General features: G+C 46.3%; 2 protein-coding genes across 5 annotated transcripts; both read left to right on the forward strand.

Annotated features, from left to right (window-relative positions):
• Window positions 1–440: 440 nt before the first annotated feature.
• FOXRED2 (FAD dependent oxidoreductase domain containing 2) lies at window positions 441–12,011 on the forward strand. Of its 2 annotated transcripts, none has more exons than XM_081928769.1 (9): window positions 441–672; window positions 2,614–3,392; window positions 3,700–3,951; window positions 4,922–5,188; window positions 5,375–5,541; window positions 6,497–6,662; window positions 7,828–8,069; window positions 8,382–8,552; window positions 8,946–12,011. In XM_081928769.1, the coding sequence occupies exons 2-9, from the start codon at window positions 2,866–2,868 to the stop codon at window positions 9,206–9,208; spliced, it is 2,055 nt and encodes a 684-aa protein (XP_081784895.1). In that variant the 5' UTR covers window positions 441–672; window positions 2,614–2,865; the 3' UTR covers window positions 9,209–12,011. The 2 variants fall into 2 exon arrangements, with proteins under 2 accessions (XP_081784895.1, XP_081784896.1); XM_081928770.1 differs by lacking the exon at window positions 441–672 and adding an exon at window positions 1,742–2,144.
• A 1,613-nt stretch (window positions 12,012–13,624) lies between these two features.
• TXN2 (thioredoxin 2) lies at window positions 13,625–25,953 on the forward strand. 3 transcript variants are annotated; one of them, XM_081928461.1, is made up of 4 exons: window positions 13,625–13,769; window positions 16,658–16,938; window positions 19,219–19,342; window positions 25,237–25,953. In XM_081928461.1, the coding sequence occupies exons 2-4, from the start codon at window positions 16,658–16,660 to the stop codon at window positions 25,351–25,353; spliced, it is 522 nt and encodes a 173-aa protein (XP_081784587.1). In that variant the 5' UTR covers window positions 13,625–13,769; the 3' UTR covers window positions 25,354–25,953. The 3 variants fall into 3 exon arrangements, with proteins under 3 accessions (XP_081784587.1, XP_081784586.1, XP_081784588.1); XM_081928460.1 differs by lacking the exon at window positions 13,625–13,769 and adding an exon at window positions 13,812–13,955; XM_081928462.1 differs by lacking the exon at window positions 13,625–13,769 and adding an exon at window positions 13,816–13,938.
• Window positions 25,954–26,503: the final 550 nt, after the last annotated feature.

The raw sequence follows: 26,503 nt of genomic DNA on the forward strand, positions 1-26,503 counted from the left end.
TTCAATAAAGGCCAAGCCTACAGGCTGCTGTTTTGCTCCAAGTTATCCTGGTTGGTGTCTTTGTTTTGTCCAAGGGAGCCCTCGGATTTTCCTGTAACACACTCCAGAGGAGATGATGTATTAAGTCTCTTGCAGCAGAATACATGTGTCAGTCTTTTAGGGTGCCACGACTGCACCGTGAGCTTAATATTAAGGGCTAAAAGGAACATATGTTCGTATCTTGGGTGCCACGGGCCTCTTCCGTCGTTTTGGGGTTTTTTTTGTGGCGGGAGGGGAGCGCATTTGATATTTTGGCGTCTGCCCCTTTAAAAGCGACGCCATTCGTTTTCACCCTCGCAGCACGTGACCCGGAAATCGCTCTAGCGGCGCCTCAATGAAGGCGCCGCGGAAAGCTTCGTCGCGCGCTTCGAGAGGCGCCGGAGTCACGTGGCAAATCTGCCCGGATTGGGCGCCACGAGCGAGCGGGTTTGACTGGGTAAAGAGGAGCAGAGAACAAGGAGGGGCGCCGCTCTGGTACAGCGTCTCGCTGCGATCCTTTAAGGCCCAGCCCTTACTCGGAGGAATAGAGCAGCACGCACTCTTATGACGAAGGTCCGCCGCGCGCCGCTGCGGGGCAGCCGCACGAGACTGAGACCTACCTGATCGCCTCCTCCTTTCGGCCGGACGCTCCAGGTACGTCAGCACGTCACGCACCAGGCATGCCGCTAAGCCTCGCCCCGCATCCCATTGGGCGGAGGGAAATGGTCACTTGGTGCTATTCCCTTTGCCGTCCTCTAGGAGGCGCGCCAGGTTACTGGGGGAGGAAAAGCTTCAGCCCCATTTCCATGAGTTGGATCATGTCGCTGCTAAATGATGAGTTCCACCAGGTTTAGGCCCCTGACCATGGACTGTGCTGACTAGGACTGATGGGAGCAGGAACCCAGTAACATGTGCATGTCCCTTAACCATTGGCCTAGCATTTAGGCTTATATCCAATCCTCCTTGGCTAGCTTCTCTTCTCCCTGAGGGGAAATAAGCAGTGCAGTGAGCTCCACAAGCAGGGTAAGGGTTGTTCCTGTTTCCCAGGGGTGATGTGTTCGCTTCTTCAGCAGAAGGATTATGTTGTTGCCTTCCTCCTTCCTTCATATCTGTTCCAGGGTGTTGCATGAACATTCCTGCATCTGCAATGTGAATGCAAAAGCCGAACGTAAGTTCCGTTGAAAATGGCTCTTTTTTGCTTTCCGTTCAAGCACTGTCATTCGTACGTATGCACACTTCTTAAAAGTTAGCCTCTGAGACTCAGAATGGTATTTATATGACAAATACAGATTTACGGAGCACTCAGTGGTAGGATGGAAGATGTCCAGTTCAATGCCATCCAGCAGTTACTGCTGCTCAGAGTGGAAGGAATTGAGCCAGAATGGAATCGGGATGAGTTCTCTTGTCTGTTATGTAAAGCAAGTTTTTGTGTCCTTATGAACAATTTCGTAAGCTGAAATTTCAACATCTATGTCGGGGGGGGACCTTTGGCCCACCAGATGTTGCTGAACTGCAATGCCCATCAGCCTTTGCAAACATGGCCAATGATTTTGGGAGCTGTAGTTCAGCAACATCTGGAGGGAAAACAGTTCCCCATGTTTGGACCACACAATTCATTAAAGTAGCAGGAACACTGTCATCGTTTTCATCTTGCCACTCTGTGTATCATCCTGCTGAAAATTATCCCCACAGATAATCCCCACCATATACTGCAATAACTTAGTAAATGGTCATTTTATCCAGGGTCACGTGTGGCATTATCCCAAAACAAGTGAAGTTATGGGCTTGTGAAATACACATGGTGACAAGAGAACATACCATTCTTTTTCTACATTTGGAGTACCAAAATGAAAGAAAGAAAGAACTCCTTGTCATGGGAACTAGGGACATGGTGGCAAAGGGCAGCACTTTAAAAGAGGAATGCACTCACTGGTAGTTACAGAGATTTTGTAGCGAACAGCAGAAATGGAAAAATGTGGAGAGGAGCAAAAAACTGCTTGTCTTTCAGCCTAGTCCAGGGAGAGGCCCTGCGGTCCCATCTCTCTCCCTCTCTTGTAGCCAGATGGAATGGTTGCTGTACATGACAGTGAATGCAGAAAGGAAATACAGTAAAGCTGATTGATATGGTAACAATATATTCCATAGGGGCCTCTGTAGGCCATATGTGTAGCATTACACATGTGATATCATATGTGAGGTGTATCAGAGTATGCAAGCTCATTTTGTAACACGTATAGTGACCTTTTGTGGGTGGTTCTCAGGCTTTGTCACCATCCCCTCCTGTCTTGATATATCCTATAGAAGACGGGTGGGAAACCTGTGTCCCTCTAGATGTTGCCACAGTTACAACGCCTATCAATCCTGAGCATTGGCCATATAGGATGGAGCTAATGGGGGTTGGAGTCAAACAATAGCATATCTAACACAATCACTTACAGCACACAACTATTTGGTGAGCAAAGACCTGACAAAACAGGTCTAGAAGGGTGAAACTTTGCTTTGGATGTGTGAGCTTTCAGGGCAATATGATTTGCACTGATGTGGAGCAGAAATGATTTTCAAATAGGACACTTGCCTATCTTCTCACCCTTGTAGCTCCTGTCTGTGGCTGGAATATGGTTCCTCAGCAGAAGATACTGATGTGACTGCTACTTGCATATCTCACTTTGTGGTCTGGACTGCAGCACCTTGGAGAGGAGACGAGACACAAACGTGAGCCTATGATGTATATCATCCTAGTTCCAAATTATTAAGCACCCTTAGGAGTTCTCATTGAACTTATTTTAACTTGAGTCTTTTCAGCTCTTAGAATTGCCTTGAATAGATTTCACCCTGTTGGCCACTAGTATGATGCCATCTCCTTCGAAGTGTGTGCAAGAACTTCTGTTAATCTTTGCCTTCAGTTTGGCCTCCTGCAGGGCTACTGATGCCCTATACCATGACTACTGTGTCATTGGGGCTGGCCCCGCGGGCTTGCAGATGGCATATTTCCTCCAACATGCAGGCCGAGACTATGTGGTCTTTGAACGCAGTCATGCGCCCGGGAGCTTCTTTGCCCTGTATCCACGCCACCGGAAGCTTATTAGCGTCAACAAGCGTTACACTGGCAAATCCAACAGTGAGTTCAACCTTCGCCATGACTGGAACTCGCTACTCAGCCACAACCGCCGGCTGCTCTTTCGACACTACTCCAAGGACTTTTTCCCAGACGCTGATGCCATGGTGCGTTACCTGGGAGACTTTGCTTCCATGCTGGACCTCCAGGTGCGTTACAACACGTCCATCACCCGTGTGATGCTGGAAAAGGACATTAAGGCATGGAATGGCCATTTCTTCATCCTAACTGACCAGAATGCTCAGTTTTATAAATGCAGGTGAGTCATGAAGAAAACCTACTTAGAGGAGGAAAATGTTCACATGGCACAGCTCCGATTGGGCCTGATTGTGAAAGTGTAATTTCCTATAGAACCTACAGCCCTCCAGATCTTCTTGGACTCCAACTCCCATCAGCCCCAGATGACATGGCCAGTGTGAGCAATGATGGGATTTGGAGTCCAATGACATATGGAGGGCCACAGCTTCCCCAGCCCTGCTGTCTAGCCTGTGATAGCTTTGGAACAGATCTTCTGGATTGACTATGCCTTCAGCAAGCCTGATCGAAATCCTTACTGTATGTTTCAGTGTCCTATTGGTAGCTACGGGAACGTGGATTCCTAACAAAGTGAACTTTCCCGGTTCAGAATACGTCGAAGGCTATGAGTCTGTGTCCATCGATCCAGAAGACTTCGTTGGCCAATCTGTACTGATCTTGGGCCGAGGCAATTCTGCCTTTGAGACAGCGGAGAACATTTTGGGCGTCACCAATTTCGTGCACATGGTGGGCCGCTCTCGTGTTCGCCTTTCCTGGGCCACTCACTATGTTGGAGATTTGAGGTAAGAACCTTTTGTCAATGAGAAGTGACAACTAAACATCCAGGGTGCCCTAAAAGCTGTGGGGAAAGCATCATTTAACATCATTTAAGAGAGGCGTGGGCAATGCCCAGCATGCTAGGCCCCTTAATGCTGGCTCCCAGGACTCTCCCAAAGCCAGCCAGCCTTTCCTAACCTGGTGCTCTCCAGCTGTTCTGGACTACAGTTCCCTTCAGCCCTAGTCACCACAGTGCTGGCTAAGGCTGATGGGAGTTGTAGTCTAGAACAGATGGGCTACTTTCTGAAATGTGAACTAAAAGTGACTAACACCCCCCCCCAAAAAAAAAAGGTTAAAAATAAGAGTAAAATCAATTATGCGTTTATCCTCACTGCTTATCCTCGGGTCTTTTACAAGTCACTGTTATCTTACATTTCTTAACAGCCTTTCCATTGTGTTCTCAAAAGAACACACAATAAATGCTGTCAAACAAATTTTGGACTTCCTCCTCCCCAGCATTATTAAAACCAATACAGAACATGACTGCATAGAAGGCGTGCCTTATACCAGGTTCTCTACACCGGCTGGCAATGGTATTTCCACAGTTGACATGCAGAGCGCTAAATCCCATCTGTCTTGTAACCCTACGATTCTTGGATTCTCAGCTCCCGTTATATGTACAGTGGTACCTCGGGTTACATATGCTTCAGGTTACATATGCTTCAGGTTACAGACTCTGCTAACCCAGAAATAATACCTCGGGTTAAAAACTTTGCTTCAGGATGAGAACAGAAATTGTGCTCCAGCTGCATGGCAGCAGCAGGAGGCCCCATCAGCTAAAGTGGTGCTTCAGGTTAAGAACAGTTTCAGGTTAAGAACGGACCTCCAGAACGAATTAAGTACTTAACCCAAGGTACCACTGTACTCCACTTGGAAATTCTCTGAACGTGGAGCCATTTTTAAATTTATGTAACCAATAAACGCTCCCTTCCTTAGAGCCATTAACAACGGCCTCCTGGACACATATCAGCTGAAGTCCCTGGATGGGCTTCTGGAAGGTGACTTGGAAGACTTGGTTCTCGTCAAGGATAAGAAAGGAAAGCTGCACATCACCCTCCGCTTCTACCTGGAGAACAGCAACAGCAGCGAAGCAGAGTCCATCCTCCTCCCTCAGGACGAGCTGGACAACTTTGCCACTCGAGCACCTTACGACCGCGCCATTGGCTGCCTCGGCTGGAAATTCGACTTCTCCATATTCAACAAGTGAGATAGGCCTGAGCCCAAAGTGACAAGGAGGATGCATGAGACCAGGGGGTGTGGGGGCTGGGCAGGGGGGATGGCTGAAAAGTTCTGGTTTGGACTCTGGCTGAGATCCTTTCAGACACACCCATTACCTTACTCTATCTCAGCCTCGACTGTCTCCATTTGCCCTTTCCCCACCCCACACAGGTCTGTGGGGCTGATACAAGGCAAAGGCAGCAAGAAGAAGTATCCTCTGATCAAGCCCAGCTACGAAGCCAAAGCCACCCGGGGCCTTTTTGTTCTGGGAACCGCAAGCCACTCAGTTGACTTCAGGAAATCTGCTGGAGGCTTCATTCACGGGTTCCGATACACAGGTGAGCTTGGAGACAGGAGTGGGTTGTGGAGAAAGCCAACGTCAGCCAGCCAGCCAGCCCAGCACTGAAGCTGCTCTGGTATGGGGTGTTTCTCTTCTTTTTATTATTATTGGTTTTGGTAACTGAATTGAACAATGCAACACTTGTTATTGTCTTTATTATGAAAATTAACATTCTGCCCTTCCTCCCAAAGGAGGCCATGTCAGCAAACACACAAGCAATAAAACAACGAAAATGCCTGAAAAACAATACCAGTACAGATGCAGACTGTTGTTGTTTCCAAAGTGTACTAACAACAGAAATGCTACTATAAATAAAGGGAAATAACATAGCACCATAGAATTTTAGAGCTGGGAAAATTCATTATGTATTGCAACTTTATGTGGAGTTTGTGGAAATTTAATGATAGATAGATAGATAGATAGATAGATAGATAGATAGATAGATAGATAGATATACTGTGTATATATATTTTTTAAAAAGAATTTTAGAGTTGGAAGGGACCTTGGAAGGCCTTTAATTCAACCCCCTGCACAGTGCAGGAATCTTACAACCGCAGCATCCCTGAGAAGTGATCTCTGCTTACAGACCTCCAGCAAATGAGAATCCACCACCTACCAAAGCAGTCCGTGTTCCACTGTTAACAGTTCTCACCTGCCTCTGGAGCAGGAGAGGACATTGCATGAAGATCATTACAAGATGAGAGGCCTTTACCTCTTTATATCAGTTGAGAAACTTTTGGCCCTCCAGATGTTGACCTATGGTCAGTGAGGATGGGAGTTGTGGTCCAACATCATCTGGGGGGGGGGCAGACTCCTTACCCCTGGTTCCAGTTAAAATTATGTTACCATTTACAATAGTGAATGAAGAGAAAGCTTCCTCCTTTCTCCTTAGCTTGTAAGTACATTTTAAAGTAATCTCTCTCTCTCTCTCTTTCCCTACTCACCTCTCGCAGCTCGCGTAGTTCATCGCTTATTAGAAGTCCGTCACCATGGAGTCCCCTGGCCATCCTCCCTCTATCCCATTATGCAGCTAACGAATGCCATTGTCAAGCGAGTGAATGAGGCATCTGGGCTCTATCAGATGTTCAGTGTGCTAGCGGATGTCATTCTGCTAAAAGAGTGAGTGAGTAGCGCTCCCTTCGTTTCCTTCCTGTGGCCCCTAGAAATATATCCTAGCAGCACAATTCCATTCCCTCTTCCATTCCTTGCTTTGCAGCCTCAAGACATTCCGAGAATCCAGGAGGGAGGGAGCCAAACTCACATCCCATGAAATAGCGTTCTAAAGCTCTGGCACAGCAGTCAAGAAGTCCCATCCTTCTTGTGGGGGCCGGTCTGACCTCTGGGCGTGATGGATGGGACCTGAAGCAGGGCTGCCTTGGCTGTTGTTAACCCAGAGGCAGCCAATTTGATGCCTTCCAGAGGTTCTTGAACTCTAGCTCCCATCAAGCCCAGCCAGCATAGTCAGTGGAAGATGGGAGCTGTGATCCAGCAACATCTGGAGAACCAGGGGTTTCCCATCCCAGCATTTCAGGATAATTCATTTGGAATAGGCAGGTCCTTGCGGTACCAGGAACCAAGTTAGCATAGGACTAAACCAGCACCTGGAATTGGGCCCAGTAGGTGTTTCAGAGCAGGTGTAATCTGACTGTGCCAACTCCTACCCAACACAAATAGGATGGTAGCAGCTGCAGTTTTTCAAGCAATCTTATACTGTGGCCTTGAATCAGACTGTCTTGTCTACTCAGTACTGCCTGCCCTGACTGCCAGCCTTACCTTGAGATTTCATGTGCTCTGCCACTGAGCTACAACTCTTTTGCATGGGCAGCCTCACATGGTCACTAAGGCGTGATGAAATTATTCAGATATCTCTTCCAGCAGAGGGCACAGAGTACCAGCCTTCTAGACAATCCTAGAATAAGAACACAAGCAGAACATCCTGGATCAGACCAGTGGTCAGTCTGGACCAGCATCCTATTCCCCCAGTGGCCAACCAGATTCTTGTGGGAAAACCATAAGGAGGATTCGAGCACAAGACTGCTTTCCCATCCTGTGGTTTCCATCAACTGGGATCCAGAAGCCTTAAGCCTTTGGCCATGGAGGTGGAGCATAGTAGTCATTGCCTAGTAGCCACTGCTAAGAGTAAAGCAAGGTCTAGGACCCCCAGCAAGCTGTGAAGCCAGTATTCCTGGGTGGGAGAGTGCAGACTTATCTAGTCCTCTGAGCCCACCAGCACCTGCATGTTCTCCTACGTGAGCCCAAGACTATGTGTTCTGGTTGTGCCTAGGAATGCCACAGAATTTGAGTACCTGGAGGAGTATCCGGTTGGGGTCCTGCAAGACCTAGAATGGCGCACAGGGAAAAAAGTTCAGAATGGGCTTTTTGTCATTGTGATGGAGTATGGGAAGAATTTTTCTGGGGCTGACAAGGACGTCTTCTATTACAACCGCGCTGTGGGTGAAGCACGCCATGCTTGGCAGTCCAATTTCCTGCATCCTGTCATTTATTACTACAAACGCCTCCCTACCGGTAAGCAAAGTGGGTTTTCAGTTCTTCCTGCAAGCATTCCTGCTTTTCATTGTTGTGCCTCTCTTAACCATTTTGGGGGGAATGTTAGAAACCTTGAGTCAGGCTTGGGAAACATCTGGCCCACCATGTCCACCCACCCCACCCCACCCCACACAGCCCCATCTCCTTCAGTTCTTTCCTGCTGCCTTTTCAAGTGATGCCTCCATTGCTTCCTTCCTCTTTTCTTAACTTTCTCCATTCCTCCTGTCCTGCCTACTCGCCCTTAATTCTTTATCCTCCTGAATGTACCTTTATGTTTGGCGCTCCCAACAGAGCGTGAAATGAGGCTCTGCCCACCAGACTGGCCCTTGCCCCGCCCAGACGCAATCCATCACATTGTGGAGGACTTTCTGACAGACTGGACCGCTCCAAATGCCCACATCCTCCCGCTGAGACGGTTCTTGGAGAATTGCTTGGAAACTGACCTGCGCAGATTCTATGCAGGTAACCTGCGGACTGGTTGACTGGAAACCACTGTGTATTGGGGTGAGGGGGGGGGAAAGAAGATGGTGGAGGGGAGCCAGTTAACAACTAAGGAAATATCAGGGTTTAATCTGGTGTCTTCTCTTACCACTGAGCTACAGCTCCTTCCCCTAAGCCATTTAGCCTCTAGTGTTTTCTGCTTAGGAAGTGAGTTATATACAAGTAACCACCTACTCCCCCTACCCCAACTTGTAAGCTAAATAGAGAAATTTAATCAGTGTTGGTGGAAAATATTCATATTACCAATCTCTTTGATTTGTAGGTTCAGGCTGGATTTTTTAAAATTTAATAGTTCATAAGGTTGGTAACACTCATTAGGATGTTAATGTGGAACATTTCCCCCCTTTTGTTTAGAATCCTGCTTCCTGTTCGCCCTCACGCGTCAGAAATTGCCTCCCTTCTGCCAGCAGGGATACATGAGAATGCAAGGGCTCATGGGTAATGAGAGGCTTAGTCGTCATGGAGTAGAAGCAGGACTGCTTGAAGACTACACTGCTGTGGACTCCCCAGATGAGCGGGAAACTGGCAGTACACAGTCACATGACCCGCTGTTGGAAGATCACATGATACCAAACCACCAGCTGCAGCATCTCATAAGCACCAAGGATGAACTTTAGCCTTCCTTAGACTGCTTCAAAAACCACAAGGATTGTGGTCACGGTACCATGACATAGACCTCTCCTGGGGCTCCAGCTTCCACTGCGTATACTTGACTTGGATTCCTGCCCATTCCCTTATGGGGGACCATGACTTGCCAAAGACTTGTGTAGATCTGTTGTTATTTATGAAGAGCAGAGTCCTTTACAGGATAAGTGAGGGCTGAAACTGGGTAATGCTGAGGCATACTGTCGCTCCTGTTCACTGTTATAGCCTGCTGATGGTGTTGCATTTCTGCTGTAGGGGCCAGTCTCTAGCTTGTCGCAAGGGAGAAAAAGGGATGGCACAGATGACTTGCCACGAAATATTATTCCTGACTGCATGTTTTGTGGTGGTCCACAGCAGAAGTTGTTGGTTATGGATGCTATGTGTTGTTTTGTCCTTGCATATCCTTGCAGATTTTGTACATGCATGACTTTACAATCAGTTCGGTAGTATTGGCTAAAGGAATGCTGCTAATGTCTAATGCAGGGAGATATTATTGTATCCAGGAGAGAAGGGAGATGTCTCAAGACTCTGCTAAGGATGAGCAGCTAGACCTGGATCCCTTCGTTCCATGTTTGACAAAATTCACTGCTGCCACAGTCATGAACTTGTTCCGCAGAACTGGCATTCTTGTGTGCCAGCTTGCCCTTGAAAGGAAGGAGAATTCCTGCACTCTTAACAAAATATCTCTCCTGTTTGCACTACACCCAGTTAGAAAGCTCCCTTAATTCAGTTCAGTTGTGATGAATTTTTATTTTCTATTGTGATTGTATTTGTAATATCCTATTTTTTTAAAAAATGTAAGAGTAGGTAGGAAAACTATCTGCACTTTATTGCACCCCTACACACTTCCAGCAGACCAAACTGGAAAGAGTCCGTCTCTTATCTATATTCCCTTGCTCTTTAGCAGATGGACAGAATAGCCTTCTTCCTGCCACAATCACGGCACTTGTGCTTCCTGGGGAGACACCTTTCCAGCAACTGATGCTCTTTGCAAGGGATACACTTTAGCCCTCTTGCTTTATTTATAAATACTTAAACCTCATTTCTCGCCTACCATTTGGTCTGGAGAATTAAAATGAAAAGGGGTCCTATGCCTTACCAAAACGCTGCTGCAAATTAGAACTCGGCAGGATGAAGTTACAGGGTTAGGGCACATGGAAGGGAAGGACCTGTGGCACAGCGGCTTTACATGTTTTGCATGCAGACAATCTCTGGGCCCAAAGGCATCACTTTTTTTTATTCTGTCTCTTCGGTGACTCTTTAAAACCAGAGATCCTGGTTTAAAACAAACTCTGGATAAAGAAGCTGGCTTCTTGGCCTGTGGTTTGAAGTTGGCTTGTTTTGAAACTGACAATAAATTGTTCTAAACCAGGATATCTAGTTCATTCATAACGAGCCAGGATTCTGCAAAACTGAAAGTAAACACTGGCAAAATGCTTCACCAGGCTGCATTAGAGGAGAAGGGGAACAAGCTCCCATTGGCACATGTAGCGCTAAAAACTATGTCTAATACTTTTCTAAGTCTTTTGCACTTAGGGGACTCTGGCTAAGTTGGTGCATGTGATGATCATACAAATCTGTCATACTGGGAGATCTGAATTCCTTATCTAAAAGATAGTGCAGACTTAGTATATACAGCCTTATTCTCTCCCTCTCCGCTTATATTCCTGTAATTACTCCAAAGAACCTATTGACAGTATATGTGTTGCCTTTAACTGGTGGTTTTCTTTTTAAAAAGTGCTTTAGAAAGGGGTCATTTTCTGTCACCCTTTTCTCTGTGTGTCTTGGGGTGAAAGACAGATGCAGTACCAAGAGAGGGGATCACCTTTGTTCAGTTCAACCTGAGGCCACACCAGAAACCTGCAGAACTTTCTCGCTTGAGAGTGCGCCACTATCAAGCTACCGCCATTCCTCTCAGCGTTTCGTTCATCATCCTTAACAAGGTACTCAGATTGGTAGTCAACTAAGCTTGACTCAGAGTAGACTCATTGAAATTAATTGGCTTAAAATCATTGTCGAGTTGGAAGGGCCCCCCAAAGTCATCTAGTCCAACCTACAGCAGTGCTGGAATCACAGCTAAAGAATCCCTGACAGATGGCCATCCGACCTCTTTTTCAAAACGTCCAATGGACGAGAGTCCACCACCTTCCAAGGTAGTCTATTTCACTGTCATGTTTATTCATTTCAGTGGGTCTGTTGTAATGGGTCTAAGGCTTAGTTGAATACCGCCCTCAATCATCTTCTTCCAGGTTTTGCTGCTGTTTCCTAAGTGTAATCAGTACAGCTCTCTCAACCCAGAACACAGATTCAGCATGGCCAAGGCTCAAATTAATACAAATGTGTCAGCGGTTAGGGCTGGAGATTGCAAAAGTATTGCTTCACCAGCCAAAGCCAGAGTTTACCAAAATCAGTGCATTCTTCAGAGAGGATGGGCTTTGCTACTGCTCCACAGAGACTATGGCCTTGCTGTTTGCCAGGCTAGAATACACTTGAGTAGCTCAACACCCCATTACTCTGCTGTCAGTGCCTAGGTCACATTCAGATTATTTGCACAGAACTTAGTGGTCCTGTGGCAGACTGGGAAAGTCACAGTTTCTTTTTTATATGTTCATTTTTTCAGAACAGTATTTTTATTAACTTATTTTAAGATATATGTCATGATCAAATGGATCAGCTGTTGTAATGGTGTAGTATATTGCATATAAGTTTTGTACGGTTGTATTATTGTGATGAACTTTAAAAGGAAAAAAGTGTTTTCCAAGCCCACCAACAAAAGTAGTGTCTGTCTTTGCTCAGCTATGGAATGGGGAGGGTGATTCATAAAGCTTGGCATTGGACCTCAGCAGAACAATGGGGGTGGAGACGCTCCCTCGGGTATACTGGGCTGAGGCCGTTTAGGGTTTTGAATTGTACTCAGAAACGTACTGGGAGCCAATGTAGGTCTTTCAGGACTGGTGTTATATGGTCTTGGCAGCCACTCCCAGTCATCAGTCTCACTTCTGCATTCTGAATTAGTTGTAGTTTCCGGGTCACCTTCAAAGGTAGTCCTATGTAGAGTGCATTGCAGTAGTCCAAGCGGGAGATAACCAGAGCATGCACCACTCTGGCGAGACAGTTCGCGGGCAGGTAGGGTCTCAGCCTGCGTACCAGATGGAGCTGGTAGACAGCTGCCCTGGACACAGAACTGACCTGCGCCTGCATGGACAGCTGCGAGTCCAAAATGACTCCCAAGCTGCGCACCTGACCACACAGGGGCACAGTTACCCCATTCAGGACCAGGGAGTCCTCCACACCTGCCCACCCCGTCCCCCATATACAGTAACTTATTTTGAACCTTCTTCACACCTCCAAATAAACAAGGAATCAAACAAGCAAAGACATCACCATGGTTTTTTTTTAATGCAGTTTTGAATTGTTTTCTATGGGCAAACTTTGTGTAGCAAAAATGGCCACACAGTGAAACACAAGTGTAGGGGGCACAGAGCAGGTGTCACTACGTAGTTTTCACAAATTATCGACCTAAAACTTTGAACTTCATGGGTAACTCTTTTATGGATTTTCAGAGAAAAGTTCACGGAGAAACACTGTAGCTTGCCTTTAGATCTGAGGATACTTTATGCAGTAATGTAATGGTGGTAGGAAAAAAGTCCTCCGTCCTAGTGTCAGCGTGCACTGCCATAGAGCAGCAGCACAGTACTGGGTTGTATAGGAATTTTACTTTCCCACTGAGAATCTGAAAGCTTTTGCCAATCTACTGCAAATCACAAGATCTACAAATAGATTCCGAGCTGCCTTCTGCCCTCCCTGCTTTATTCTATTCTAACAATAAAAGCGATCCTCTGATGAAGGGCGGTATAGTAAGTAAGCAAATAAGTAAGCAAACAAACAGACAGATAGATAGAGTGTCTGACAATAAACAAAAACTGCAGCTTAACTGATTTAAGCCAAGATAACGGTGCGCTGTTAGGAGAGGCGGAAGGGCGGGGTGTAAGTAATAAAAATTATTATTATTATTATTATTATTATTATTATTATTATTATTATTATTATTATTATTATTTATTATTATTATTATTATTATTATTATTTATTATTATTATTATTATTATTAACCCCGAAATAAACAAGTTGAGAACCCGCCTTTCGTACCACCTCCCTGGGCACATCCTGTGTACTCTGACCTTGGCTCCCCGATGCGAGGAGCGAGGCCACAGCGCTGACGCAGATTCCTGCTTTCGACTGGCGCTTTTTAGCCAATCAAACCCGAGGCTGCGTGAAAATTCCGAGTCCCCCAGCGTTCGGCTGCGTTTTAACCAATAAGCGCGCGCAGGACGCCCTCCTCTGAGGGCCGAACGCGCCCTCCTTAGCCCAACCACGTCCCAGGTTTCTCAACAGCTTCCCTTTCGCCAGCCAATCATCTAGCCAGAATGCATACATTCCTCCCACGGCTGCTCCAATCGGCTGGCAGGAGAGTCCGGCCCGTCTGATTCCACAGTGTGGCGGCCGCGAGACACTGTAAAGAGGGGCTGAAAGGTGAGAAGGTGGAAGGGAGAAGGTCGCGTGCGGGGGGGGGGGGGGGGCGTCGCTGACCCGGCTGCACAGCAGATGGGGGCCTGTGCCTGTTTACGCACGAGTAATACTTTCTCCGCTGGACCGGAGTGGAGAGGGGCTAATAGAGGAAATGGAGGAGCTCAAGTGAAACGTGAATTACTTATGATGGTTACCATTATTATGCTACTTCAACTTATATTATTATCCCGCCTCCACTAAAGAGCCCAGGATGGCAATTAGTTAAGCGGCACTAATAAGCTGGGCTTCATTTCAACCAGTTTGTAGAGCAGACGAGATTGCCTCTGAACATGTGCAGAGTGCGCCTTTCTCACCCTTCCGTAACCGCAGCCTCTGGTTGAGGCCGGCGGAGGAGGTTTCTCAGATCGCGAGTCTTGAGGTTAGATTCTGAGCTTCAGTTCTTCCTGTTCTAGAAACCAAAATAAGAAGAGCTGTGGAATGGAAGCAGCCTTGCCAACTCAGTTTCAGAAGAACGCCCGTCTCCTTCCCGATTACCAAATGCACAGGAGTGTAACGGATGGAACTTTTCTCATCACTTGCCTGCCCTGTCAGGAAAATTGTTCTTTATTTTTTTTTCCTTTGGCATATAGGTGCCAAAGTTAAAGGTGGGGGGAGCTGGCAAACTTGGTTAGGAATTAAGCTGACTGGAGGGTAACCAGGGTAGGACAGAAGGTTAGAAATATATATACTTCTCTTATATTTTTTCAATGCATTTAGGGCAGTTAAATATCAACTGCATGTCAATAATGAGTTTGACCAAACTGCAGGAGGCAGTGGAAGACAGGAGTGCCTGGAGTGCTCTGGTCCATGGGGTCATGAAGAGTCAGACATGATTAAACGACAAAATAACAAAAGTTTACCTAATACTGGGTTTTAATATTGTATTTGAATAATGCAACATTGCCTGCCTTTACTTAAGAAAATGTCTTTTTAATCATCTGCACTAAATTTTGTAAACTTTAGTCTTTTGAAAGTTAAAATGTTTTATAAAAGGATGGTTTGTTACAGAAAACATCCTTTATTGCATGTAAATGTGTTTTAGGAAAACACATTTTGAAGCAGATGGAATCAAAATTTGTTTCAAGGTGGGTGGGTGATGCTAAGCCAAACCAACCAACCAACCAAAGAGGCAAACCTCATAAAGTGCTAAAGAAAACATATTTGTTTGCAAATGCACTCCAATTGTAAGAAAAATACAACAGTGTTTGTGTTTTGCTTATATTTTGAGGCAGTAAATAAAATAACAAATTTCCCATAGAATCCTTTATGAGTATTTTGGAAGGGACCTCACATGTCATTTAGTCCAGCCTGTTGATGCAAGAAATTTGGTAGCTTAGTGTTGTTGTTTATCTGAGATTGGTGAAGATGCCCTCCTTCTCTTCTGCATGCTACTAGCCCCTATGGAAGTGTCTTGCTGCTGTGGGGATAATAATCTTACAGGACTGTTGTGAAGCTCGCTGAGGTAATGAGTAATAGAATTATAGAGTTGGAAGGGACCGTGAGGGTCATTTTCTCCAGCCCCCTGGTATGTAGGCATCTTTTCCCCAATGTGGGGCTCAAATCCACAACCCTGAGATTAAGAGTTTTATGCTATACTGACCTAGCTTTCCCAGAATACATGTCAAGTGTTTTGAACACTCAGAAGAGCTAGCTGTACTACAGTAGTTTGTACCATAGTTGGTGCATATAAGTGTTAGTAGAGCAGCCGGATTGTGGTTGTCAGGTAATGAATTTTAAGCATAACCAAAAAATGAAGTTGGGCAGGTTGCTTTCTACCTATCACACAATCGGTTGTGCCTCGCAGGTTGTTAGGATCAGAATGGTAAAGCATTTTCCCACACTGAGAAACCCAGCCAAAATCACAGTGGTAATAGTGTGCTACAGAAAGGAAGATATTGATGTTCCAATATGATACTTGGGCCCACCGTGGCTACCAGAGGACATTGCTTGCAAATAAGAACTATTCAGTAAAAAGACTGGTATCCACCAGCTTGGACTAGGCTAGAATTATAGGACTGGAGTAGCCAGGAGCAACCAAAAAGGAAGATTTAAAAGTGTGATTTGACTGAGGAGTATCAATGATGGCTGGTACACACTGGGACTGGTAGAATGGAAGGAAGGGAGCCCAGGGCCAATGACAGGCAGAGCCAACTACTTTTTGGCCCACTCCTCCTACCTGCTGCATTCTACAAGGACTGAGAGGAGGAAGGTGACAGCCAGTACCACTCCCTGGACTGGTTGTAAGCAGGAAGAAAGTTGGCTGAGGGCATCCTGAGATTTGCCCTAATGGACCAGCCTGCACTGCGAGGAGCTACCCAAACACCCCCAGGTTTGAAAGACTGCATATTTGTCCAGAGAGTTAAAGGGCGATGTTTTCTTTCATTCACCATAATTCCTCATGCCCTTCATGCTGACATGTGATCTGACAGTGCTTAAGTGAGACAGAGCTGAAGGGTAAAGATCGTAGATAAGACTGTAACCCAAAAGGTAATTTAGGTTAAATGGTGAGCCCTCAGGTAGGGGCCTACCCTTTTTATTCTTCATTAGCCCAACACTTTGATGTGTGTGCTGTATGTGCAGTAAATATGATTGGTGTATCTGAAATTCTGGAGGGCATGGATAAGGTGAAAGATTGGGAACCTAGGAGGCAGGAGTATGGGCAACAGTGGAGGCTAGATATGGGCATGAATGGGGATCCGTGAAATTGACTGGAAAGGGAAGGAAACAGTGAAATAACAGCTAGATCTGCGTGGTCTTGGTGGTGGGAATACACCAGCAGAGTTCAGGAAGCTGCAAGTGCCCCCACTGTTGACTTTCCCCCAACTGTGTTGCTTTTGTTTTTCATTTTGCAGATGGCCCAAAAGCTCCTCCTCAGGCCATTCCTCTCCATCCCTGCCAAGCAGCTCTCTGCGCCGCTCCGTTCACAACCACCCTTGCTTCTCTGCCGGGTTTCGGCTGCGCCCTGCAATCTCACCTGGCGCCTGCCTGTCCCCTTCACTACTGTGCCTGCAACTACTAGGACATTTTCCACTACTTTGGTCTTCAGGCACACCTTTAACATCCAGGATGGGGATGACTTCCAAGACAGAGTTCTGAAGAGTGAGAAGCCGGTGGTGATTGATTTCCACGCCCAGTGAGTGCAGAGGGTTTTGTTTCTCCTTGGCTTAAAGTTGTCGGCATCAGTTCCTGCCTGATCACTAGTTCATGTGTGTATTAGACAACAGTGTGCACAAATGCACACCTTGGATAAATGGTGTGGATGGTCCAGTCCTCTTGCGAGTCCCCTTCTAGCTATGACGTGCTTGTAGGGTGATAGTGACATGCAACATGTCCACTAATAGTAATTTGGCACCTTCCCTGTTCTCTTACTTGAATTATGTTAATTACATGCAACCAAAATATGCAGCTGCTGGGTTGCATCTCCCTGTTCGTTTGTTACAAGTCAATAGCAAAAGCTGAAAGGTTTTTATTTTATGCATTTATTGTATAGGTGGTGGCTGTTTGCAATATAGCTAGAGCTATTCCCTAGCAATAAAGAGAGACTGCAAACATCTTTGTGGCTGCGTGACCTTTTGGATCAAAACAGTCTTAAAAATTAACTTGGTTGAACTGTGTCAAGAGTCTGCCTGCAGCTCTCAAATGCTATTGGAGTTTTTGTTTTGCTAGACACTTCCCATGTCACATCTGGGGGAAGAGGAAGGAGATGAGAACCACTGTGGGGGTGGCTGCTTAGCGACCACGGAAGCAGTGGGAGCTAGCTGACTTCCTCAGTACCTTCATTCCAAATATGCCAGATCAAAAGCAGTTAGTCCCAGACAGCCCTGAAGGGACGAAGGAAGGTAGGTGTGGCATGGAATAGCTTGGTCCAGGTGTCATTGCATCAAGGATTAGGAGGCGTTTTATTTTTCTCCCTCCTCTCCCCCCCCCCCATCCCATGCTCTTCTTTTTGAAAGGGCAAAATATTGTGTGTGTTTTATTATTGATTTCAACAAAACCAAGCAAAACAATGCATGCATACATTTTTTAATAACCCAAATGGCGCAAAGGCATCCATTCACTATCGTACTTCTGACTCAGTACAAAATTTGTCGCGGTATGTTTTGCAAGGGACCTTGATACATGAAGTCTCCTCTGCTCAGGTGCAAAACTGGTGTAGGAAAAAACAGCACCTGTGAAAACTGTCCTGTATGGCGATAACTCAAGGGTCTATTATGCCAAAGGTACAGTGCTTGAGAACTAGCTGTGGGATCCTAAATGAGCCTACTCTGGACCAAACAGATAGTTGTTGTGTGATCCTCACGTGTAGTGGTATATCTGGGGCTTTTTTACTACTCTGGCTTCAGTCTGCATAAGGAAAGGGTTCCAAGATGTTTTCAAAACACCTCTGTGTGAGTGCCTGGGTTCAGTTTAGGTGATGTGCTACAATTTTTCTCATTAGAGTTCTGCTCCCGTTCTTAGGAAACAGCCTAGCATTAAAAACAATCTTCCCTAAGCATGTGAAAGGCTATAATTTGACACATTACAGCAGCCTCCCCCAACCTGGTGGCCTCCAAATATTACTGGACTACATCTCCCATCATCCACAACCAGCGCAGCCAAGGTCAGGGCTGATGGGGCTTGTAGTTCAAAACATCTGGAGGGCATCAGGTTACAGAAAGCTGCATTGTGGTCTCATGCCTTAATCAGAATGATCACATGGCAACTTCAGTGTTCAAACTCACTCTTGTTTAACCTTTAGGGCTCTCTCTGGCGGATGTTAGACCACTTTGTAAAGGGAATATAAGACCACCTGTGTTGGCTAGAATGTATACAGTGGTACCTCTGGTTACGAACTTAATTCATTCCGGAGGTCTGTTCTTAACCTGAAACCATTCTTAACCTGAGGTACCACTTTAGCTAATGGGACCTTCTACTTCCACTGCGCAAAGTACCAGTTCCGGGTTAGCAGAGTCTGCAACCCGAAATGTTTGTAACCCGAGGTGTTTTTAACCCAAGGTACCACTGTAATGGGGTTTTAAAGGGCTCTTGGTGAAAATGGGGTTCTCCTGCTTTCTGTCCCACATTCACCCTATGGCACAAAACAGCATGAAAGTGGCTCAAACGTACCTTTGAGTGTCCCTTGCAGGAAAACACCCCAAGCTGTCTGTAAAGTGCTCCTTCTAGCTCCGGGCTTTGAATTGTTAAAACTGCTGTAAACCTGCCCAGCACATGCATGGTGTTCTTTAATTTAGCAAGACAGGCATCAATATCAGGCTTGATAGTTAAAGTTAAGAAGGTTTCTCCTGCAGCTATTAAAGGCAAGCTCACCCCAGAAATAAAGGAGGAGTTCAGAGTGTTTTGAAAAGCTTCACCTTTTTCCTGCTGCCTTTGCTTTTCCCTCACTGAACTCTTAATTCCTTTTCTCTCCTTGAAGGTGGTGCGGTCCCTGCAAGATCTTGGGCCCCAGGCTAGAAAAGATAGTGGCCAAACAGAAGGGGAAGGTGTTGATGGCAAAAGTAGACATTGACGACCACACAGACTTAGCCATTGAATATGAGGTAAGTGCTCATAACCCTCAGTTGTCCAAAACATCTGGAGGGCTCCAGGTTGGGAAAGGCTGCTCAATGGGACTGATGGTCTTTTTGAGATAAACCAGAGAATGGTGACAGACATGGATTAACTCAATAAATTAATAGGGAAGCTGTGGCAGAAGAGAGATGAAGGTCTGGTGGTGCAAGAAGGCTTTGTTTGTGGGGAGAGAATCCCTGGGTGATGATAGAAGAGACTCTAGAGCAGCCAACTCAAGTCTTGATGGTCACTGTGTGCGAAGAGTAGTTGCATTATGGAGGATGCCAATAGGCAGACAGGCATCAGATGGTTTAGAACCAGGCTAGCCCCCTGGACATTGGACTCCAACTCCCAACAGCCCCAGGAAGCATGGCCAGTGATTGGGATGATGGGAGCTGGAGTCTTAACAGCATCTGGAAGGCGGCTTTAGAAGGTGGCAGGACTGCAGAGAGTCAAGAATAGCATTTGTAACCAAGGTGATCATAAGCAGAGATGCTCATTCCCTGTAAAAGAAAGCCATATTTCCAAGACCCATTTTCAGATATCAGTAAGCCTAGAATTTATTTCTTCATACAAATTCGAATAGCTCAATCCGTAGAGCATGAGACTCTTAATCTCAGGGTTGTGGGTTTGCTTGTTGAGCAGAAGATTTCTTCATTGTAGGGGGTTGGACCATTGTGGAGGGTAGATGACCCTTGCGGTCCCTTCCAACCCTACAATTCTGTTATTCTTAACTCCCCCTCTTTTTTTTTTAGTTGGTTTGTTCTTTTTTTACAGAATCCTTTCTGTATCAGCTACCAGATTCAATATGCAGAGCTTTACAGAAGGCTGGTCCTTTCCTCTGACGCTTAGGACATAAGAAGAGTTTTGTCTGATACTTAAATTTAGAAGGGTAGAGGGGCAGTGGAAATTGGTAGTGGAAACTTTAAAAAAAAGAAAAGCTATGCTTGGCCCTCCTTCTACATTCTCGCAAGATCATAGCTTAGTGAAAGAGTGTACCCTTTTCAGGAATAAAGCCCCATATTGTATCTCTGATTAAAAGCGTTCCAGTTAATAGGCGCTGAGGCACCTAAGATCCTTGAAAGCTACTACTATCTGAAGTAAGCAATGCAGGGCTAGAAGTCCAGCGACCTGGTGCTTTGTATAAGACGTCGTCATGTGACAAAATGATTTTTGCTTCTTTTTAGTTTGTGGCCTTAAGATCCTAAACAATTTTCTACTCTGCTGGGCTTTTTGAGTCCTGCAGATTCCATGCAAATGGGCAGTAAATCTCCCGCTCCTATCAGTCTTCCCTCTCTCGCTCTTGTTTACAAGACAGCGGCCCACCATCTCAGCCTGGAAATTTCACAACAACTTTTCTGCTGCGGCAGATTCTTTGGAAGGGAGAGGGAGGGAGGGACCCCCTCTGTGAGCCTTGGAATGCCTGTACATTCCTTCGCGCAGGCTCTGACCTGCCCTGGGCTCCAGAGCTGTCCCAATGGAGCATCCATCCGTGAAGTATTTTCCTGCTGCGAAAAAATTTCACAGGGATTCTTCCCAGAAGGGATTCAGCTGTGACCAGAGCTTCCTTCTCCTGATTCCCAAATAGGGAAGGCATTTGGACACCCTGGGCCAAAGTCCTGGTGCTGCTGCATCTTCTTCAACCCTTGTTGGTGAAATGGCTAGGCATCTCCTGCTGACCTAGTTTATTGCCTGGGACAAATTCCTCATTTGTTAAACGGATGGGCCGGCCCTGCCCATGTCTCTTCCTCTTGCTTAGTTGGTCCTTTCTCCCTCTTTCAGGCCAGGGGCCCCTCCTTGCTATGCAACTTCTCCCAGAGAGGCAGGAAGAGGGGCCTGTCTCAGCCTGACGCCACCTTACCTTGAACTCTTTCAGTTTCCCCACCGGCTCTTAACTTTGGCTTGCTGCCACCATCCCTTGTTATGTTCCAGTTGAGTCAATAGTGTTCCAGTGGTGACCCTTCTCTTTGCACAGCCGCTGGGTGATTTACAGATGGTGCTGTGAGTGGAATGAACAAAGAGAACTTCTGGTCTCCTTTGCCCAGAGTCCTGATGTCCCACCTCAACAACGTGACCTGTAACCAATCATTATTTTATATGCTGCCTTTCAGGTGGATCCAACAAAAGCAGTTTGAATAAACCTATTACGGCGAGAAGCACTGGTTATAAAATTAAAACCCAAAAGGCAGCTATTTGGCATGAAGAAGCTATTTCTGTCTCTTCTCCCCTTCCCTCAAGGAAATATGCTCCTTCAGAAGCCCCTCTAGTGGCATTTGAGGGAAGAAGTGGAACAAACCCACCCCTCGCTGGGTAATGGGTGAGCTGGAAAGTGGGTCAGCTATGCTTGTTTAAAGACATTGCCTAAAATTCTTAAAATAGCAAACACTTACGAGCCATGAATCAAAAATCGTAGGAAGATAGGAAGCTGCCTTATATCAAGTTAGACTTTTTGTGAAGATTGTCTACTAAACTGGCTGGCAGTAACTCACTAGGATTTCAGGCAGAGGACATTCCCAGCCCTACCTTGAAATCTGGGCTTCAAACTTTTCTCTCTCTCTCTCTCTCTCTCTCTCTCTCTCTCACACACACACACACACACACACACTTCTTGCACTGCCAAGCATATAATTATAAAGGTCATACATAATACTCAAAACCTCCTGCCTAATATCTTCTTATGACCTTCATTCAGTTTCAAACCCTAATCACAACTTTCTAAGGAGTCTTTGCCAGTTTTCAAAGAATGGAGGACCTTAGCTGCCTGTCCTTTACTTAGCATATATTTTTCACATGTCAGGAATTAAATTCTGATTTTGAGTCTGTCTTGGTATGGATGGGGAACGATTAAATGTTCCACACCCTATTGATTTATGCCTAGCATAGAAAAAGCCCTTGTAGTGTTAAACTGTGGACGGGAAGAGTGACTCAGCAGTTAACATTCTTTGCATTCTACCCAGGAGACCTTGCTCTGCCCCAGACTTCCTGTGTAACTTAGGGCAAGCCATTTTTATATACAGCTTGTTCCTTGCTTTGTGGCTGCAGTTTTGGGCATTGGGAGAATAGGGTACTGGATCCTCATTCTATAAAGTGCTTTTATTGCTTATTTGCATCCCACATGTCCCCACAAGTAAAGCATCTAACTCTTTCTAAAATGAAGAAAAGAGGAGCTTTCTGGGAGTGTTTTGAGGGCTCAGGAATTACTATAGTTGTCCCCTAGAGGGCACTAAAGAACATCAATTAACCATAATCTATAATCTGTTGCATGTTGAGCCTTCATTAGGTTTTTCTTTAAAAAACAACAACACACACACACATCCTGGAGTAACCATAGGATGTGGCACTCTTAAGGAGCTGCAGTGCATTGGCCAGCAGAGGGGAAAGGGTGGGGCCCAGCTGAAACAGGCCTTCTGAGTCCAGAGCGTTGGTGGAAAAGAGAAGCCAGATCTCCCAGGGCTTTCCATTGGGGAGGCTTTGCGTGTGGCAAATTGCTGATGGCTGCAAGACGCAGCGCAGCTGGGAGCATGTTTGATGAGAAAGCACATTCCAGGGATGGACAGCAGGCAAGATAAGGATAGGACACGACCCAGTGGCTGAGCTGTCTGCAGATAAGGGCGCCAGAGGGGAGCTGTGGAATGTGTCAGCCCCTTCTGAAATATTTACAAATTCCTCTCTTGTCAGTCTCTGGACTACTTTAATGGGCTTGCTCACATGTCGGGGGGGGGGGCATAGCCTGCGGTTTTAAAGCACTGGGCCCTGCAGTACTCAGCTAGCAAGCCCCTGCAGATCCTCTTCCTGTTGTTGCCTGATCCCTGGCTGTCCTCTCAATCCTAAATCAAAACTGGGCAGTAAGAAGCTGATAGATCAATAAGCCAGCTTGCAGGAGAGGGAGGGGTGTAGCATGACTCCAGAAACGTGAGCTACATTCACACCATACATTTAGAGAGCTACAATACCACTTTAAACGGTCCCTGCTTCCCCCATAGAATTCTGGGAGCTGTAGTTTGCTAAGGGTTCTGAGAGTTAAGAGACCCTGTATTCCTCTTACGGAGCTACAATTCCTAGAGTGGATTAACAGTCAAGCCCTCTTCCCAGGGAACTCTGGGAGAATAGGAGACCTCCTATAACCTCCCAGCACCTGTAACAAACGGCAGTTCCCATAATTATTTGCGGGGAAGCCATGACTGTTTAAAGTAGTATCATGGTGCTTTGAATGTATGGTACAAATGTGGCCTTCTGGTGTTCTGCTTCATCACTCTTAGAATAAATGTACTGGTGGCAGGGCTATGTGTATTCAGTAGTTGTGCTCTACCCTTTAAGAAATTTGAAGGCCTCAGTCTGTGTTTAAAGCAGAGTTTGGATATTCCCCCCCACCAGATGTTGAATTGCAGCTCCCATCATCGTCCCTGGCCATTGACCATTCTTCCTGGGACTGATGGAGAGTCCCACAACATCTGGAGGGCCATGGGTTCCCCCAGCCCTGATATAAAGCATGTTGCAGTGGTACCTCGGGTTAAGTACTTAATTCATTCCGGAGGTCCGTACTTAACCTGAAACTGTTCTTAACCTGAAGCACCACTTTAGCTAATGAGGCCTCCTGCTGCTGCTGCACCGCCGGAGCACAGTTTCTGTTCTCATCCTGAAGCAAAGTTCTTAATCCGAGGTACTATTTCTGGGTCAGCGGAGTCTGTAACCTGAAGCATATGTAACCCGAGGTACCACTGTAGTTACTTTGGATGCAAATTCAGGTTTGAAACCACGTAGCAAATCTCTGGCTAACCCTTTGAAGGCAGAGGGGTGGCATTCCAGAGGACAGAGCTTCAGTGCCCTCCTTGTGACAGGCAGAAATGATTGTACAAAATAAGCAAATATAGAGCCTCCTCTATCTAAAGCACCCACACACATACCCTGGATGTTGTAAGTCTGTCATATTCACTCTTCGACCACTTTGACACCGCAAAGAGGGACACATCCATTTTTCTCTCCGTTTCTGTTTGGGCACAGTTAAAACCACATTTAGGGATAAGAAGTCAGGCAATGACATCTGCAGAACTGGAGTATTGCTGTATGTGAACTTGATGTCAGTTGCGGGCTAGAAATAGATGATCAGGAGCCAAGGAGGAGCTGCTTCAAAGCTTCCTGTCTGGAAAGCTATAACCATAAACCTTCCAGCAGTGCTATAAGTTCTGTGTAGCTATAAACCTGTGCAACTGGGCAGGGAGTGGGGGGAAGTAACCCTTTCTTACCACATGGTCAGAGGTGACAGTCAGATGCCATGCCTCTGCACAGCTACACAAACTGCATGGTGAGCTTTTAAGCAGCCTGGTCAGCTCTTCCTCTACCAGAGAGACTGCTTTTCAGAAAGTTGGCAGTGGAGTTTCACACTAGGGCTGTTTCCTCCTTCTCTCTAGTTCAGGAATGGGGAAAACTGTGGGGGCCCCCCAGATGTTGTTGGACTACAACTCCCATCTTTCCTTGATCTTTGCCTCAGACCATGCTTGCTGGGCCTGATGGGAGCTGTAGTCCAGTCATATCTGGAGGGCTATATGTTAGCCATCCCTGCCTTACTCTGTTTTCCAAGCAGGAAAGTGCATTTGTTATCATGCAGAGTACCAGCAGAAACTTCCTTTCTGCCAAATGCAAACTCCATACTGGAGCTGTACGCCTTTGACAGTCATCTTTCTAAAACTAAAACAACCCCCACCCCACCCCAAATCCAAGTGATCCTGTTCAATTTCTTAGGAGCTCTCCAATATGAGGAAACATTAATCATTCACCTTTTTTACAGCGTCCTGCCTTTGTTTCAATGTTTGCTTTGACTTCTACAATGATGTTCACAGGTCAGTGGAGCACAGCTATTATTCTATCTTTCCTTCTTTGTTCCTAGGTTTCAGCAGTGCCCACAGTCCTGGCTATGAAGAACGGCGATGTGGTGGATAAGTTTGTAGGGATAAAAGACGAGGATCAGCTGGAAGCCTTCCTCAAGAAACTTATGGGACCTTGAGCAACCCAGGCCAAGTGTGTGAATATGCCCCAGGACTCTTTCCCCTTTTTGTTTTTAAGCCTAGTTCCTTGGGAGGAGATGAGGGGCAGTGGAACTGCCTTGGAGCAGTTGGGCTAGTGTCTGGTTGTGGGAGGGAACAAGCTGCACCATTCTAGCTCAGCTGGGGACAAGCAGCCATGGTTCTGAGCTTGATGGGAAGGCTGGTTACTCCGTGGGAGAAGAGGGAATAGAGCCTGCTGCCTGCCAGCAAATAGCCATGGCAAGAAATGGAAGACTCCCAACAAAGACAGGGGAGAAGCTTCCCTCATCCTGCTCCAGTCCAGATCCTGTACAATTAACAGCTGCTGCCCATGAGAGATGGTGGCAGGCTTTCTTAGAAAACCCAGTTCCCCTGCTACATCTCTCCAGTCTGCGTCCTTTCCCACCCTCTCTGTCCAGGGGTACTTTTAAATCATGCGGCTCTCTTTGGCCACTCTGCAACACACACCCCTCCCTGTGTGCTGCTGTTTATAAACCATATGAAGAGAAACATTGTTTGGAATCTTCTCTCCCCCCCCCCCTTTTTTTTTGGTAGATCTGTAATAAAGACAGCTTTAGTAATTTCTCCGTTCCCTTTTTTGTAGATAATTCTTCATGAGCTGAGAGAGAAGGTTCTTCCCTTCTGCAGGAAAGCTGAAGCCCTTCCACTTGGCTTGGCGGGTTGTGGGTTTGAGCAGGGGAGTGTTGGCAAGGAGGGTCTTGGGATCACCCATCCTTCACCAAACTAGAAGATATTTAGGCAGCCTGTTGCAGTGATGCCAGTCTTCATGACAAAAGTAGTGCAGGGATGGGGAGTCCCATCAGCCTGAACCAGCTTGGCCAGGAATCAGTGATGATGGGAGTTTGTTATCGAGCAAGATGAAGCAAGCTGGTTTTCCCCTGCTCCAGAGGGTAGGACTTGAACCAATGGCTTCAAGTTACAAGAAAAGAGTTTCCAACTAAACGTCAGGAAGAGCTTTCTGACAGTAAGAACTGTTTGACAGTGGAATGGTCTCCCTCGGGAGGTGGTGAACTCTCCTTTCTTGGGGTTTTTTAAGAGGTTGGGTGGCCATCTGTCATTGATGCTGTAGTTGAGATTCCTTCATTGCAGGGGGTTGGACTAGATGACCCT

This window comes from Podarcis melisellensis (genome assembly GCF_964234715.1).
Source record: "Podarcis melisellensis genome assembly, chromosome: 10".
In the NCBI taxonomy this organism is placed as follows: domain Eukaryota; kingdom Metazoa; phylum Chordata; class Lepidosauria; order Squamata; family Lacertidae; genus Podarcis; species Podarcis melisellensis.